We start from the raw sequence: 13,185 nt of genomic DNA, 5'->3' as shown, positions 1-13,185 counted from the left end.
AAACAGTATTTTCAATCTCCTTACCCTAACCCTAAAACCTGCGTCTCACATAAAACTTGATTTATAAGCTTGATTGCTCATGGGAATCAAAATTTACATTACTATCCTTGTGGGGACATGTACCAAGGGAATAACCAGGTACACACACACACAAACACACACGTGTATATCATCCTTTGGTTTGCCTCAGATTATTACATTTTTAAACCTTTGTTGAATAAATCACTTGTCTTCAGTATTCATATTTGATTGATACATATTTTCGTTGAAAAGAAGTACACATTAGTACACTTTTACTGAAATAATTTACTTTAAAATAATATACGTAATGCGATATGAATGCAATGTTTTTGGACACTTAATTGCATGTTTATTACAATTAAATTAAATTGGGTTTAAATTTACATTTAATTCAATTAGTTGAATGTAAGAGTGCTTTTTTCACCCACTTAAGTAGGACATTTTATGCACTTTAATTGTATTTGTTTTGACTGTACTTAAGTGTGTTAAGAAACAATCATGAAAGCGTTTAAGTTTTTTTGGTCAAAATACATTCTCTTAATCTAAGTTTATAGTTCATTAACTACTTTACATTGAGACGCTGAACTTGAAAATTGTCTTGACAGGTATATTGTTTATAGATATTATGTAAGCTCAGGTTTTTGCAACAAATGTTAACGCTTTACTTTCAAGCCTCAGATAACATATAAGATACTGTAAAGATAAGTATAATCTTAAGGGAATTTGCAAAAGTTGTTCAAAAATATGCTTTATTTTTGTGATTCCGCTAGGTGACACTAGAATTGCAAAAACTACATACTTCACCTTTAAGTGGCTTTTTATTTAGTTAATATTATATCATCTCCAAGTATAGTTTTTTTAAATACACTTTTAAGATTTGAAGTACACTACAAGTGTACTTCTTTTGTGTCAAAACAGTATTCAAGAGGAAGAAGTTACTATGAATAAATCGAACAGCAACATACACTACAGCTTTGTTTAGACACTATCCTCAGAGTGTGTTGAAACCCCAATGTGATTTAGATGTATCTGACTAAAGCCACAATATATATGCAGACAATATAAAGAAAATAGTCTGTCATCACTGTTAAATCGCTGAAAAAAAAACTTAATGCTTTATGAACAAGATGATGTCATGCAAGATCCTGTATATTTGTGTTTATAACCAAATCACATCCATGTGAATATAGTTCAGACGTACTCTTGCGGCATGATTTTTGAGTGCCTAACCCTCTTCTGGAACTGAAAAACTACGGCAAAGGCCTTGTGGGGCTGGAATTAAAGACAGGCAGCTGAGGCAGCTCTCCAGGTCATTGGGTAGTACAGTTTGACTTGTAAAAGTGCTCTGGTCTTTATCTCCTGTTTCCACAATCCTCTCATTCTCTTCGACTGTCTGAGGGGGAGCGAGAAGATCTTCAAGAACGCCCAAAGATCCCAACGCTCCATCCATAGCTAAAAAGCTAGTAAGACGTCCATGTATCACGGGAATAGAGGTTAAATCCCAACTGAAGTCATGATGTGATGGAGAGGCCAAGAAAGGCAACTGGTCTTCCTCCTTTAGCTCCTCATCTGTAGTCTCAGAGAAGTCTTCATTTCTCTGTGAAGCTGTCAATAACTGAGGTTTATAAGGAGAATCAATACAAAACAGATCCGTTGTGGGTGTTTCTGTGACATGAAGCACAGTTGGATAAGAGTCTTGTCTCTCCAAAGACAGACTGACTTCCTCAATGGGAGTTAAGGGAGGATCGTTGTCTCCAGGAAGAACTTCCCAAGGGCCATGGCTGTCATCCTGAGAGCAAAAAAATGGTTTTAACAAGTATGGGCACGCAGTATAAAGACAATGTAGCTCCTGCTATTCAACCTCTAACATTCTTTTTGCAATAACAGGTGCAATATTGTATCATAATTTTAATGCCTATTAATGTTAAATGGTTAATGACAGAAATTAATTAACTGATTTCATCAAACATTTTGTATTATGGGTTTGTAATGACATGAGGGTGAGTAATTAATGACAGAAATGTCTTTTTTGGGTGAACTATCTCTTTAAGTACAATCAAGATTATTAGGGGTTGTTCACACAGTTTTCGCATTTCTGCATTCTACTTTTTCCATTCCACTGTTCGTGTGAATCAAATTGATGGTTTTAGCTTGTGTGGTCTGCTTTTTCACTCTTTTCTTAACTCTTTTTTTCAACCCCATTTCACAATAACTCTGTTATCGTGTTAAATACGAACATTGGCGCTCTTAATTTACAGTTTCACATAATCAAAGTTCAGTTTGCTCCTCTAATTGTTTTGACGGATACCGAGGACATGTATAACCATGACATTTCAGCTACTATGCTTCATAGTGGGGGAAATTCTGGCGGAAAGTTTTCTCAAAAATATGAAATGTTTTGTATTTTTGAAAGGTTCTGTTTTCAGGCCATCTGCCCACATGCCAAACATGACACTGCCGCAGTATACTTGTCCAGTTGCTGCTTTTTTCAAATACCTGAAGTTCAGTATGCTGTACTTCTATTTAAACGCAACATGCTTGACCTTTGAATTAGAAGGTAACCCCCTCCAACCTTGTGAGCTACTAACGAACCCACATCACAAGATCACTTGTGTTGCATTTGTCTTAGAGAAGGCCTCCAAACTCATAATGCTGCATGCTGATTGTAACATTTAACTAAAATGACCATGTATAAATAAATACCATTACCTTTAGTAGTTTTATAGCATAGCTGTTATCAAATTTTGGTAGATTTTCAAAAATCCAAGAGACTCCAATGGACATGCACATTTTCATCATTCTGTAAAGAGAGGTTTTGAGAAATAAAAGTAACAGTTACACATACACATACCTAATTTACACATTGTTATTACATTCACCCTGACTATCACTGTAACATTATGAAAGACTGCAGGCATGAGCCACATTGTGAAACTACTTGCACCAATGAAAGTGCAGACATTAGTAAAATCAAACCCCCCTAGTTAAGAACGTCACCTCTGCCGCACACATTTCAGGTACATCAGGTTGGCCAGGATCACCATAGGAACAGCAGCAGCCAAACAAATTCCAGCTATCATTCCACCTGGAAACACATTAAGATTCATACATTATATGATATTGTTGGAACAATTGTGCATTAACTGTTCCTAATATCTTTTAAATTACTTTATAAGTGCATACTCATAAATACATGCATGAATTTTATTGTGTCTTGCGTGTATGCACAGTATGCAACTCTAACCCATACTGTACAAAATGAGTAATATTGTAATCAGAATGTGCACTGAACCTCATGCTGATTCTCTTAAAGGGACAGTTTGACTTTCTTTCATCCGTAGAACAAACAAAATATCTCAGGGTTTTTTGTTCATACAATGAAAGTCAATGTGGTCAAATGCTGTTTTGGATCTCATTGACTTTCACTCTATGGACAAAAACAGACTTCAAAACATCTTCTTTTTATTTTCACAGACAAAGAATGTCGTACAGTTTTGGAACGATACGAGGAAAAAAAAGATGACAGAATTCAGATTTTTTTTAATGTAGCAACATCACATCTGCAAATTTTTTTTTTGTAAAATATTTTTTTTTCAAACACTCTTCCCCACTTATTAATCATTTCTGCAGAGACTTTCAGGAAATATCCATGTTTGTAATTTATTTTGGTCAAACTAATGTGATTTTAAGGTCAACGTTTCTATTTTAGCTAATCCAACACCACTTTTTTTCAATGATATTTGATCTTTCTCATTTATTTCATAAGGAAAGGCACCTGTTGTCTTGTCTGAACCAGTTTTGTATGACGGTTTGCTGTGACAACAGCAAGTGGCAGTTTTTCCTTTGGGCCCTTCACCCGCAGAATTCCATGCAGAGACCAGGATATCGACACACTCCTGTTGGCCTTGCAGCTCCCAAGTCAAATGTCTAGGAAATGCATTAGGCACAGTTTCTGCAAGAACACACAAAACATGAGGAGATGAAAAGTGCTTCTTCCAGGATGTTTCTTTTAGCAGAAAATAATATCAAACATTCATTTACATCACACTCTACTTTAGCAATGACTAGCTGACTGACAGTTTGTCTTTGAGCCAGGTTTCATAGTTAAGGGTCAAAGATCTAAGAGTAACTCTGTAGAATGAAACATCAAAGTTAAAATGCTCATGTAACTGTTCAGCAGGGTGGAGATACTTAACACTGACAAAAAGCCGTTATGTACTTTTTTGTCTGTTCTGTGTTTTTTGACAACACCGTTATGCCACTGGATAATAACAGACATTTTTAGTTACTGTTGTCTGTTTAACAGCTTGGTTAGAGTAGCTTATGTTGGAGAAAGAAACATTTGCACATAGCCACACGCTTTCCGCTGTTGTCTCTACTTCCTGTCATGTCTGAAGCCACATGTTAAGAATAGCTACAGAAATTACATAGAAGTCAGAGGCCCTGGGGAGATTCTAGTGAGAATTCTAGAGAATACGTGAATACACTGATGCCCAGTAGGATCAGACAGGACATATGAACACCCACTAACATATAAACCGCACTTTACTCTCTAATAATTTTGTGTGACCACAAGTATTTTATAACGTTAGAAATTGAAAGTCATCTTGAGAATGTGAAGCCCATCCATGAATAGTTTTCAGTTTCAGTTCAAACTGATATGTGGGCTTGTCCCTTTGAGGGTGACATCTTTTTTCCAACACCTCTACGTTTTTTTTTTTGCAGTAGTAAAATATTACCTCGACACAACAATAAACAACAACAACAATCTTAGACAAACTGCTGCAGATCAAGTTAAACTGGATTTTTAAAACAGCACAATAACATTATAGTCCAACTACTCTATAGTTTGAAGGTTTTGGGCCAGTAATACTTTTTTGTTTATGTATATATAAAAACATGTATATATATATATATGTATAATTTTTTTTCTAATAAATGTTCTTTTGAAAGAAAAAATCATGGTTTCCTCAAAAATATTAAGCAGCACAACATTTTCAATATTGATAATAATAATAAATGTTTCTTAAACAATAAATCAACATATTAGAATGATTTCTGAATCATATGACACTGAAGACTGGTTTAAAGGCTGCTGAAAATTCAGCTTTACTATTACAGGAATAAATTACATTTTGAATCGTAATAAAATTGAAAACAGTTATTTTAAGTAGTTAATATTTTTACTCTATTTTTGATCAAATACTGTAAATGCAGCCTGAGTAAGATATATTTTTTTTAATTTTATAGACCCCAAACAGCTGGTTGCTGGTTCTAGGTTAAGATAGCAGGTTTATGCTTCTCTCTCAACTTGGTGAAGCTTGCTTTATATTCAGTTTCATATTTTGTTGCATCAGGTTATGGCTGACAAAAAACTAAACAAAAAACTAAGCTTGTTTGAGCTGGTCTGTTGGTTGGCTTTATACAGGGTTTTGTGCACTTTTGAGCTGGCGAAGCTAGTAGACAGCTGGCCGCCCAGCTAAACCAGTTAAACATAAGCTTGGCCAGGCTGGAAGTCCAGCTAAAACCAGCATCTTAGGCTTATGCTGGTATAGAATTTTTATTATTGTTTTTTTTTTTTAAAGCATGGATATTGGTTATGGATTTATTAAATAATCCACCACATTTTAAAAACTGGTTCCCATGTTAGTTGCAACCAAAATCTTTCACTTATTTACACTAAATGTTTTGCGGTCATAGTTCTGCAACATGCAGAACATCAGTTTTAGACCAGTTATGTAGAAGAGGAGGGGAGTGGGGTTACTGGAAGAGGATGTGAACTCTTTCAGTAAATGGTGGAAAACCCTGCTGTCAAACTGTGGGTGTGACAGTGATGAGTCTCAAACCAAAGACAGGTAAAGACTTTCCACTCTGCTAAATGCACAAAGGTGCACTGCATCATTTGTGGGGTGAGGTTAAAAACAATAAAACAAAAACAACAACAAAAAATCATTGGGTTTTATCTTGAGATGGTGTTAAGGAACAAACAAAAGTTCTGAATCTGATTCTTCGTGACAAACCATGCGACTCCTCCCTTCAGGCGTACTGACACAAACCACAGCTCAACGCACTAGCAGACAGCTGTTTTACTCACGGTTCTGAAGAAGTCTCTTGTCTCTATGTCTCTGGAAGTAAATGGTGTAGTTTGTGATAAATCCCCTTTGTTTTTCTTGATTAAGCTCATTCCACTGAATCAAAATCTGTTTTTTCCCTGTATTGGTAATTGATACATCTGGACCAGCTAGAGGCTCTAAAACATAAACAGAGTGGATTAAAAGAGTAAGTGACCCTTGAGTCACTGAGCAGAATTAAAAAATAATAATAATAAAAAACTTTAACTACTGTATTAAAACTTTATGCTACTGTATTTAATAATCTAATAAACTGACTTCTTTTGACTAATTCTCTGTCACTGCCCTCTTGTGGCAATTTAGAGGGAGAGCAGGGATTATTGTAACACTTTTTGTTTACTGCTCTTTTGTTTTTAAAAAAGTTCAGCCTAAAACATTTATGACATATTAGTAATCGTAATAATGTTAATTGCATTTATAATTTAACTGAGCCAGATATAATCAAACTTAGTTATTTATTATAAATATGGAAAAACCTCATCCAAACTTATATGAAGTAAAATAAACATGAACAGTTATGGAAAATGTATACTACGGTTAAAATATTTGTATTTATCCAAAAAAAAAAAAAAGGAAATAATAAAAAAATAGGAATAAATTACATTTCAAAATATGTTAAAATAGAAAACAAGCAAGAGAGAGAAACGGCAAATATAGTAAACATGTGCTTACTCTCTTCCTTTGCGTAAACCTGAACAAATGCAGGATCTGAGACTCCACTGGCTTCTTCAGTATATAAAGAAATGTTATACAGGACACCGGCTCGCATACCTGCAAGAACACGTTCAGAAATGTTTAAGGACTTTATAATGAAACTTACGGTGCCCGGGAGGGGTCGTCTTCGGTTCACTTAGTTTTGTCGTGGCCACGAGATATTAATTCGTGGGAACGTCATATTAACTCGTGGTTTAATGTGCAATAGCAACCTGGGATTATCGGGGATTCACTAATATTTTATTTTAAATCAAGAAATTGTTATTATAGAAATTATTACATAATTAAATTATTATATTGACCATAGGCTACCGGACTGCAGGCAACTGCACGCGATGCACACAGCAAGTTTATCATGAATAGGCTAAATGTTACATAAAATAAAATAGACCTACAAGAAAACATTTTTATCCATCCCACAGTTTAGCTGTGTGTCCATTAACTGATCGTCTTTTTCCGTAATATTTGTATATCATTATTATTATTACATTATTATTAGTAGGCCTATCCTATATTTTTATATTCATTTCGATCTCTTTACATAACGTCCAGTTTTGTAAATAATCCTACTGTAAATGCTCGACATAAAGCTTTGATTATGCTGACTGGAATTTGTAGCCTATTGGAAATGCAGTTTAAAGGTTGAATTTAACATATATTTCTTTCTTTTTTTTCTGCGAATTACTAATTATTAATATTTTAGCCTACTAGTGTTTCGTTGAGGAATGAATCATTCACGTAGTTTCACCGGCATACATAGCCTACAATCATAAAGTATTGGCATAATTGTCAGGCGTTTGCAGTTTTTGCTAAATATATGGTAGCAAATAGCATAATTATACAGAACGTTAATTATGTAGCGATACACTAATTGAAAGGGGAAATAATAAAATAATATATATGAAATAAATATAAAAATATAGACCTAACAATTTAATATAACCTAATAATAATAATAATAATAAAAAACAAATATTAAATGTTAATAAAAATGTTTTATCCATCTCTGATAATCCCGGGTTGCTATGGTCACGTAGGTTTGTTTACACATTAAACCACGAATTAGTATCTCGTGGCCACGACAAAACAAGATGACCCCTCCCGGGCACCGTAGACTTGAATAATGAACACCATTACATGAACTACATTAATCTGCATAACATTATTCTGCGTTTTTAATCATTTTTATTATTTTAATCCTTAGATGTTAAGATCAATAGCACTAGATTTAGAAAAACTCTTACCTTGTAGGAATGTAAAATTATAGTCTTTTCCTAATCGCTTCCATTCTAAGTGCATTTTACTTTGTTGCAACTGCACGACAAATCCCAGAATGCCATCTACCTCCTCACTGTAATGAGACACGTCCCATGCTAAAAGCACACTGCCCCCTGCTGCTGGAACTAAATGTGTTATCATGGGGGCTGGTTTACCTGTGACATGCACACACAAAAATAATATAACATTTTCATTTAGACTAAGCTCATGTAGATGCCTTGTAAATGAACACTTTCTGTGTATCCTACAAAACTAAAAACTAAATTAAATAATAAACAAGTTCTCACCTGGATATATCAAGCTGACAGGTGCAGGTGGGGAGGAACCTGCTGCTGTCACAGCACTGATGTTAACCTCTGCTGCGTTCAGATGAAGATTTTGATGAGTGACATGAGCTGAGCAATTCAGTTCATGGATCTTGCCTTCTTCTTTATAAGATAACTTGTAATATAACAAATCTCCACTGTAATATTCTGGTTTATAGCGCTGTAAGAAGAAGGAGAAATAAATAGTCAACAAGTGAGTTCATGTTGAGGGTAAAGGCTTGTGATAATGTTTTCCCCCCCTATATGACAAGATAAATCATTCTTTTTAGTCAATTCTTTCTTTCTAATTGAATGATTCATTCTCAGATTGGACTGATCTAGGTCACAAACTCGCTTCTTGAGTGGGACGGAGATATAACGAGGTAGTCCACCAAAAAATGATCTTATTATGGTTTATATTTTAAAATATTATTTTTTTTCTTACACACAACTATCATTTCGCTTCAGTAGACACTGATTCAACAACTGCAGTCTTATGGATTACTGTCATGTTTGCTTTGCATTTTTGTGACCACTTGGCATATTATGGATGCTTTTGTAAAAATCTCCATTTGTGTTCCACATACATCTGGGATGACTTAAGGGTGAGTAAACGATGAGAGAATTTTCCCTTTAATTTTCTGTCTGTTCCTCACATAAGTCTATCACGAGTCTTCAAATACCTGGCTGGAATGCAGTGTTCAGATTAGTTAAAACAATTATGGTTCCAAAGAGGGGTTTTCTAGAGGAACCATTTCAGGTTCCCCAAACAAAAGAAAAAATAATTCTAAAAAGAACCATTTTCTATGACATTTTGATAATCTAAAGAACCCTATTCCACTATAAAAAAAACTTTTGTCCAATGGAAAGGTTCCATGGATGTTAAAGGTTCTTCATGGAACTATTGATTCCAAGAAAGAACATTTATTTTGGGACAACATGAAGGTGAATTAATAACGACATTTTTTATGACAAATAGCACTTGGAGTGCATGAACTAATGTGGGCTGCTAAACCAAGAAACCTGTAGATGAACTGTGAGAGATCACACGTCCACCAGTGTACGTGGGACTGTCCTATAGAGATGTAATGAGTCAGCACATGCTAAAGTCATCTTTTATGTTGTTGTGTAAAGTCAAGAAATGCAAATTAGTTTATTCACTCTTAGAATAAATGTGTTCAAGAGACTGATTAAAAGAAAGCTACTTCTGTGGCCAAGGCACTTCTTCCAGTTCCAAAATGTTAAAAAGCCTTTATTAAAACAGACACACTCTGAGGAAAATGCATCAGTGTGCAGTGTGTTAGCTATTTTTTATGTTTCTAGAGTGAGCCATGTTTGAATAAAGGCTTTTTTAACATGTTGGAACCGGAAGAAGTGTCTTGGATCCGTTTTTCACTAGATATACTTTTTTTACTTTACTTAAATATTTAAAATAAATTTAAAATAAATGTTATTCTTTTGATACTTTTTATTCTTTAATGAATCCTGAAAAAAGTATCAGAGTTTCCACAAAAAAACTGTTTTTTAAAATGATAATAACAATAATAAGTTGCTTGAGTGCCAAATTATTTCAAAAACATAACAAATCTTACCAACCGCAAACTGTTTGACAGTAATTTGTTATACACGGGTTTTCCTTTGTTTGAAATCTTTGATTTATCTCTCCTGTAGGTGGTGCAGTTACCTTCCACAACACTGTGACATTCAGAGGTCCATGAGTACTGGTCCTGTGGATGACTCTCCATACATCAAGTTTCTGTGAGGGTGCTAGAACATATAAAACAAAATTATTGTCAAAACAATATGCTGATAAAACACAGATAAGACTAAACTAATGTGAATAAAGAGGAATTACCAATTCCTGGGCTGGGTATATTGAAGGGATGACTCCACATGCTGCAGTTTGTTGAAGTAACACACACTCTCAGCTCAAACTGATAGGACGTCAACGGTTCTAAGGCTTCCTGCATCAAAATACATCCAGCTTGGAGCTCTTTCACACTTCCCTGGCCCTGATCAAAAACGATAGCAAAAATATCTAAGACAGCTAATGGCTAATGAACAGTTCACCCAAAAAAGAAAATACTCACCTTCAGGACATTCAAGATATAGATGAGTTTTTTCTTCATCAGAATAAATTTGGAGATTTGGAGAATTACATCACTCACCAATGGATCCTCTGCAGTGAATGGGTGCCGTCAGAATGAGAGTCCAAACAGCTGATAAAAACATCTCAATAATCCACACAACTCCAGTCCATCAATTAACGTCATGTGAAGCAAAAAGCTGCATATTTATAAGAAACAAATCCATCATTATGATGTTTTTAACTTTAAAGCATATAGCTAAAATACAAGTCCTCTATCCGTAGTATTTATTTTTCATCTCGTCTGAGTCAAGAGAGAAATATACACAGATCAAGCCCAACACAGTCCAGAACAGTTCAAAACAAATTTTGATGTGAGAGAACAACACGGGATGAAGGATTATGGAAATAACGTCTTAAAATGAAAATGCCTCAATGATGGATTTTTTTCTTACAAACACGCAGCTTTTCACTTCACAAGGCATTGTAGTCGAAGTAGTGTGGATTATTGTGATTTTATCAGCTGTATGAACTCTCATTCTGACGGTACCCATTCTATGCAGAGGAGCAAGTTATGTAATGTTAGTCTTTTCCAAACCCAACATTCCTATGAAGAAACAAACTCATCTACATCTTGGATATCCTGAGGGTGAGTAAATTCTCAGCAAATATTCATTTTTGGATGAACTATTCCTTTAACCAGAACACATTTTTCACAAATCCTTTTTATATAAGAAATCAGTATTTGACTCTCACCCAGTCCTGGTTATCATGTGCTTCCCTGAACCTCAAAATTGGTTTCAAAATATCTTCTGAGCCATTCCAGCATATTGTAGGAGAAAGAGCGCCATTTTCAAACACAACTCGTGTTATATCTGGAGTGCTTGGAATTACTGAACAAAAACAATGTCAAAAATGCAACATATGATTCAGCTAAACACATTTGGTATGTCAAAATTCATACCACTTTCACTGAGCGAAAGAATAAGATTAAACAATCAAGAGCTCATGATATGATCAAAATGAAAAAGTGCTTCAGAAATTAGTAAGTGTGTGTAATTTAGTCTCTTACCAATGTCCCAGATCGAGAGGTTGAAAGTAGAGTGTGACTCTCCTAATGCATTGTGTGCCCTTACATGGACTTTATATGTCATGTTCTCAACAAACAGCGATCGTGGAATAGAGACATGGCCGTCTTTGTTCATCGCATACTGGAGGAACTGGGATGTGCTGTTGCTTTGCATGGAAGAAAGACATTAAAGAAAGATAAAACACAAGAAAGTCTGTTTTGATCTTTAACTCTATATTTGAAAAACTGTTTTTTTACAAAGTTTCTATGAAATGATAAATATTGGATATATGATAAAGCACCTTGATGTTATCAAACTGTTAAAATAATAATATGTGAATAAGACATACTTACTAAAATGTCACTGTGAAATTTGTAAATAAATACGTCTCAGTTGTGACCACTACAGAGCAGTTAACATACTCCGAATTTTGGTATGTGACGCAGTTGAATTTTGGTTTACCTGGAGGGTCTAAAGCAGAAAATTAATTAATAGCTAGATATTCGTAGATGATCATTAGCAAATGTGCAGAGTTCTCTTTCTTAAGCTCTTTAAGTTATATTAACCCTTCAAATCATTTAAACTGATTTAGTCAGAGCGTTTGAATACAGATAACATGAACTTACAGCCAGCCTTGAAATCTTGGCCGCAAACAGTGTGCCATGTGTCCCCCTCCTTCACCTTGCAGAGTAGCCAAAAACTTGGCTCATTGATGACTATCTGTGTTCTTATTACAGAGCAATTAATTGTTTCGAAAATGGTCTCTCCATTGAAGACTATGGCGAAGTGTCTGCCACAGCGCTCAGTGTTTGATTGGCAGCCTACAGTCAAGTTGGAGCCCAGCTGGATGACATCTGAATCTACTATCAGCTTTCCAACACAACTGACTCTGTAGCAGTCTAAGCAGAGAGATAAAACACTATTAATTTATAAAACATTCCAATGTAAAACAAATATAATCACAATGACTTTACTCACCGCAGAATTTGCCGCTGACAAGGATTAGAAAGACCACCTGCCAGACTCTGATGAAAAAATCCATTTCATGCCTTTTTTGTTCTGGGTCTCTATGATGATCAGTGAATATTTTTCTCCACACTTCATGCCTAGTCCTTAAGCCGCTTCTCCTGTCTTCTCTGTTCTCTCAAATGCATTTGCATGAAGCAAACCAGCATATAGTCAGAACAAAAAGTGGGTTGCCTTCCATACCATCATCCCTTTTAAAGATGTCACATAAAACAGGTCACACATCTGCTTTAATATAGAATGTTACCAGAAAATGATAAGCTTGCAATCTCTGTAAATAGTCAGCACTCTCATGAGTGATATGTTACAAACCTAATCGTATTTATGTCAACCCTGTTTTCTCAGAGTTGCCTTACTCTTTTAATGACCTAGATTTGTGGTATTTATGCTTGTTGTGAAACTCTGAAGCCTGTTTCTACATGCATACTTATTAAACCAACTTTTTAGTCATCAACATTCGTTATCACACAGTTACTCTACTGGCAAAGCATACATAAAATGAACTCTGAAGCATATTTCTGCATGCATACTTATTAAACCAACTTTTTAGTCAT

At 34.9% G+C, this 13,185-nt stretch overlaps 1 protein-coding gene across 2 annotated transcripts; it reads right to left on the bottom strand.

Moving 5' to 3' along the window:
* Window positions 1-758: 758 nt before the first annotated feature.
* On the bottom strand, window positions 759-12,985 carry LOC306878880 (interleukin-12 receptor subunit beta-2-like). 2 transcript variants are annotated; one of them, XM_079431459.1, is made up of 16 exons: window positions 12,944-12,985; window positions 12,584-12,822; window positions 12,232-12,504; window positions 11,959-12,076; window positions 11,608-11,771; window positions 11,292-11,428; window positions 10,305-10,461; window positions 10,134-10,216; window positions 8,432-8,630; window positions 8,111-8,299; window positions 6,825-6,923; window positions 6,116-6,271; window positions 3,797-3,973; window positions 3,019-3,106; window positions 2,731-2,821; window positions 759-1,810 (listed from the first exon to the last, which is right to left on the bottom strand). In XM_079431459.1, the coding sequence occupies exons 2-16, from the start codon at window positions 12,645-12,647 to the stop codon at window positions 1,247-1,249; spliced, it is 2,559 nt and encodes an 852-aa protein (XP_079287585.1). In that variant the 5' UTR covers window positions 12,648-12,822; window positions 12,944-12,985; the 3' UTR covers window positions 759-1,246. The 2 variants fall into 2 exon arrangements, with proteins under 2 accessions (XP_079287585.1, XP_079287586.1); XM_079431460.1 differs by having other exon boundaries at window positions 12,584-12,972.
* Between the last annotated feature and the right edge of the window lie 200 nt (window positions 12,986-13,185).

Source organism: Barbus barbus, assembly GCF_936440315.1.
Source record: "Barbus barbus genome assembly, chromosome: 13".
NCBI lineage: Eukaryota > Metazoa > Chordata > Actinopteri > Cypriniformes > Cyprinidae > Barbus > Barbus barbus.
This window is presented reverse-complemented; position numbering and strand designations above follow the sequence as displayed.

Bases quoted from the DNA above. Each gene is read 5' to 3' on its own strand.
- LOC306878880 (XM_079431459.1), bottom strand. From the start codon at position 12,647: ATGGATTTTTTCATCAGAGTCTGGCAGGTGGTCTTTCTAATCCTTGTC. The intron at 11,429-11,607 runs GTAAGAGACTAA...GTTTTTGTTCAG, and splicing joins CCTCTCGATCTGGGACATTG to TAATTCCAAGCACTCCAGAT. The intron at 8,300-8,431 runs GTGAGAACTTGT...TGCATGTCACAG, and splicing joins TGTCAGCTTGATATATCCAG to GTAAACCAGCCCCCATGATA.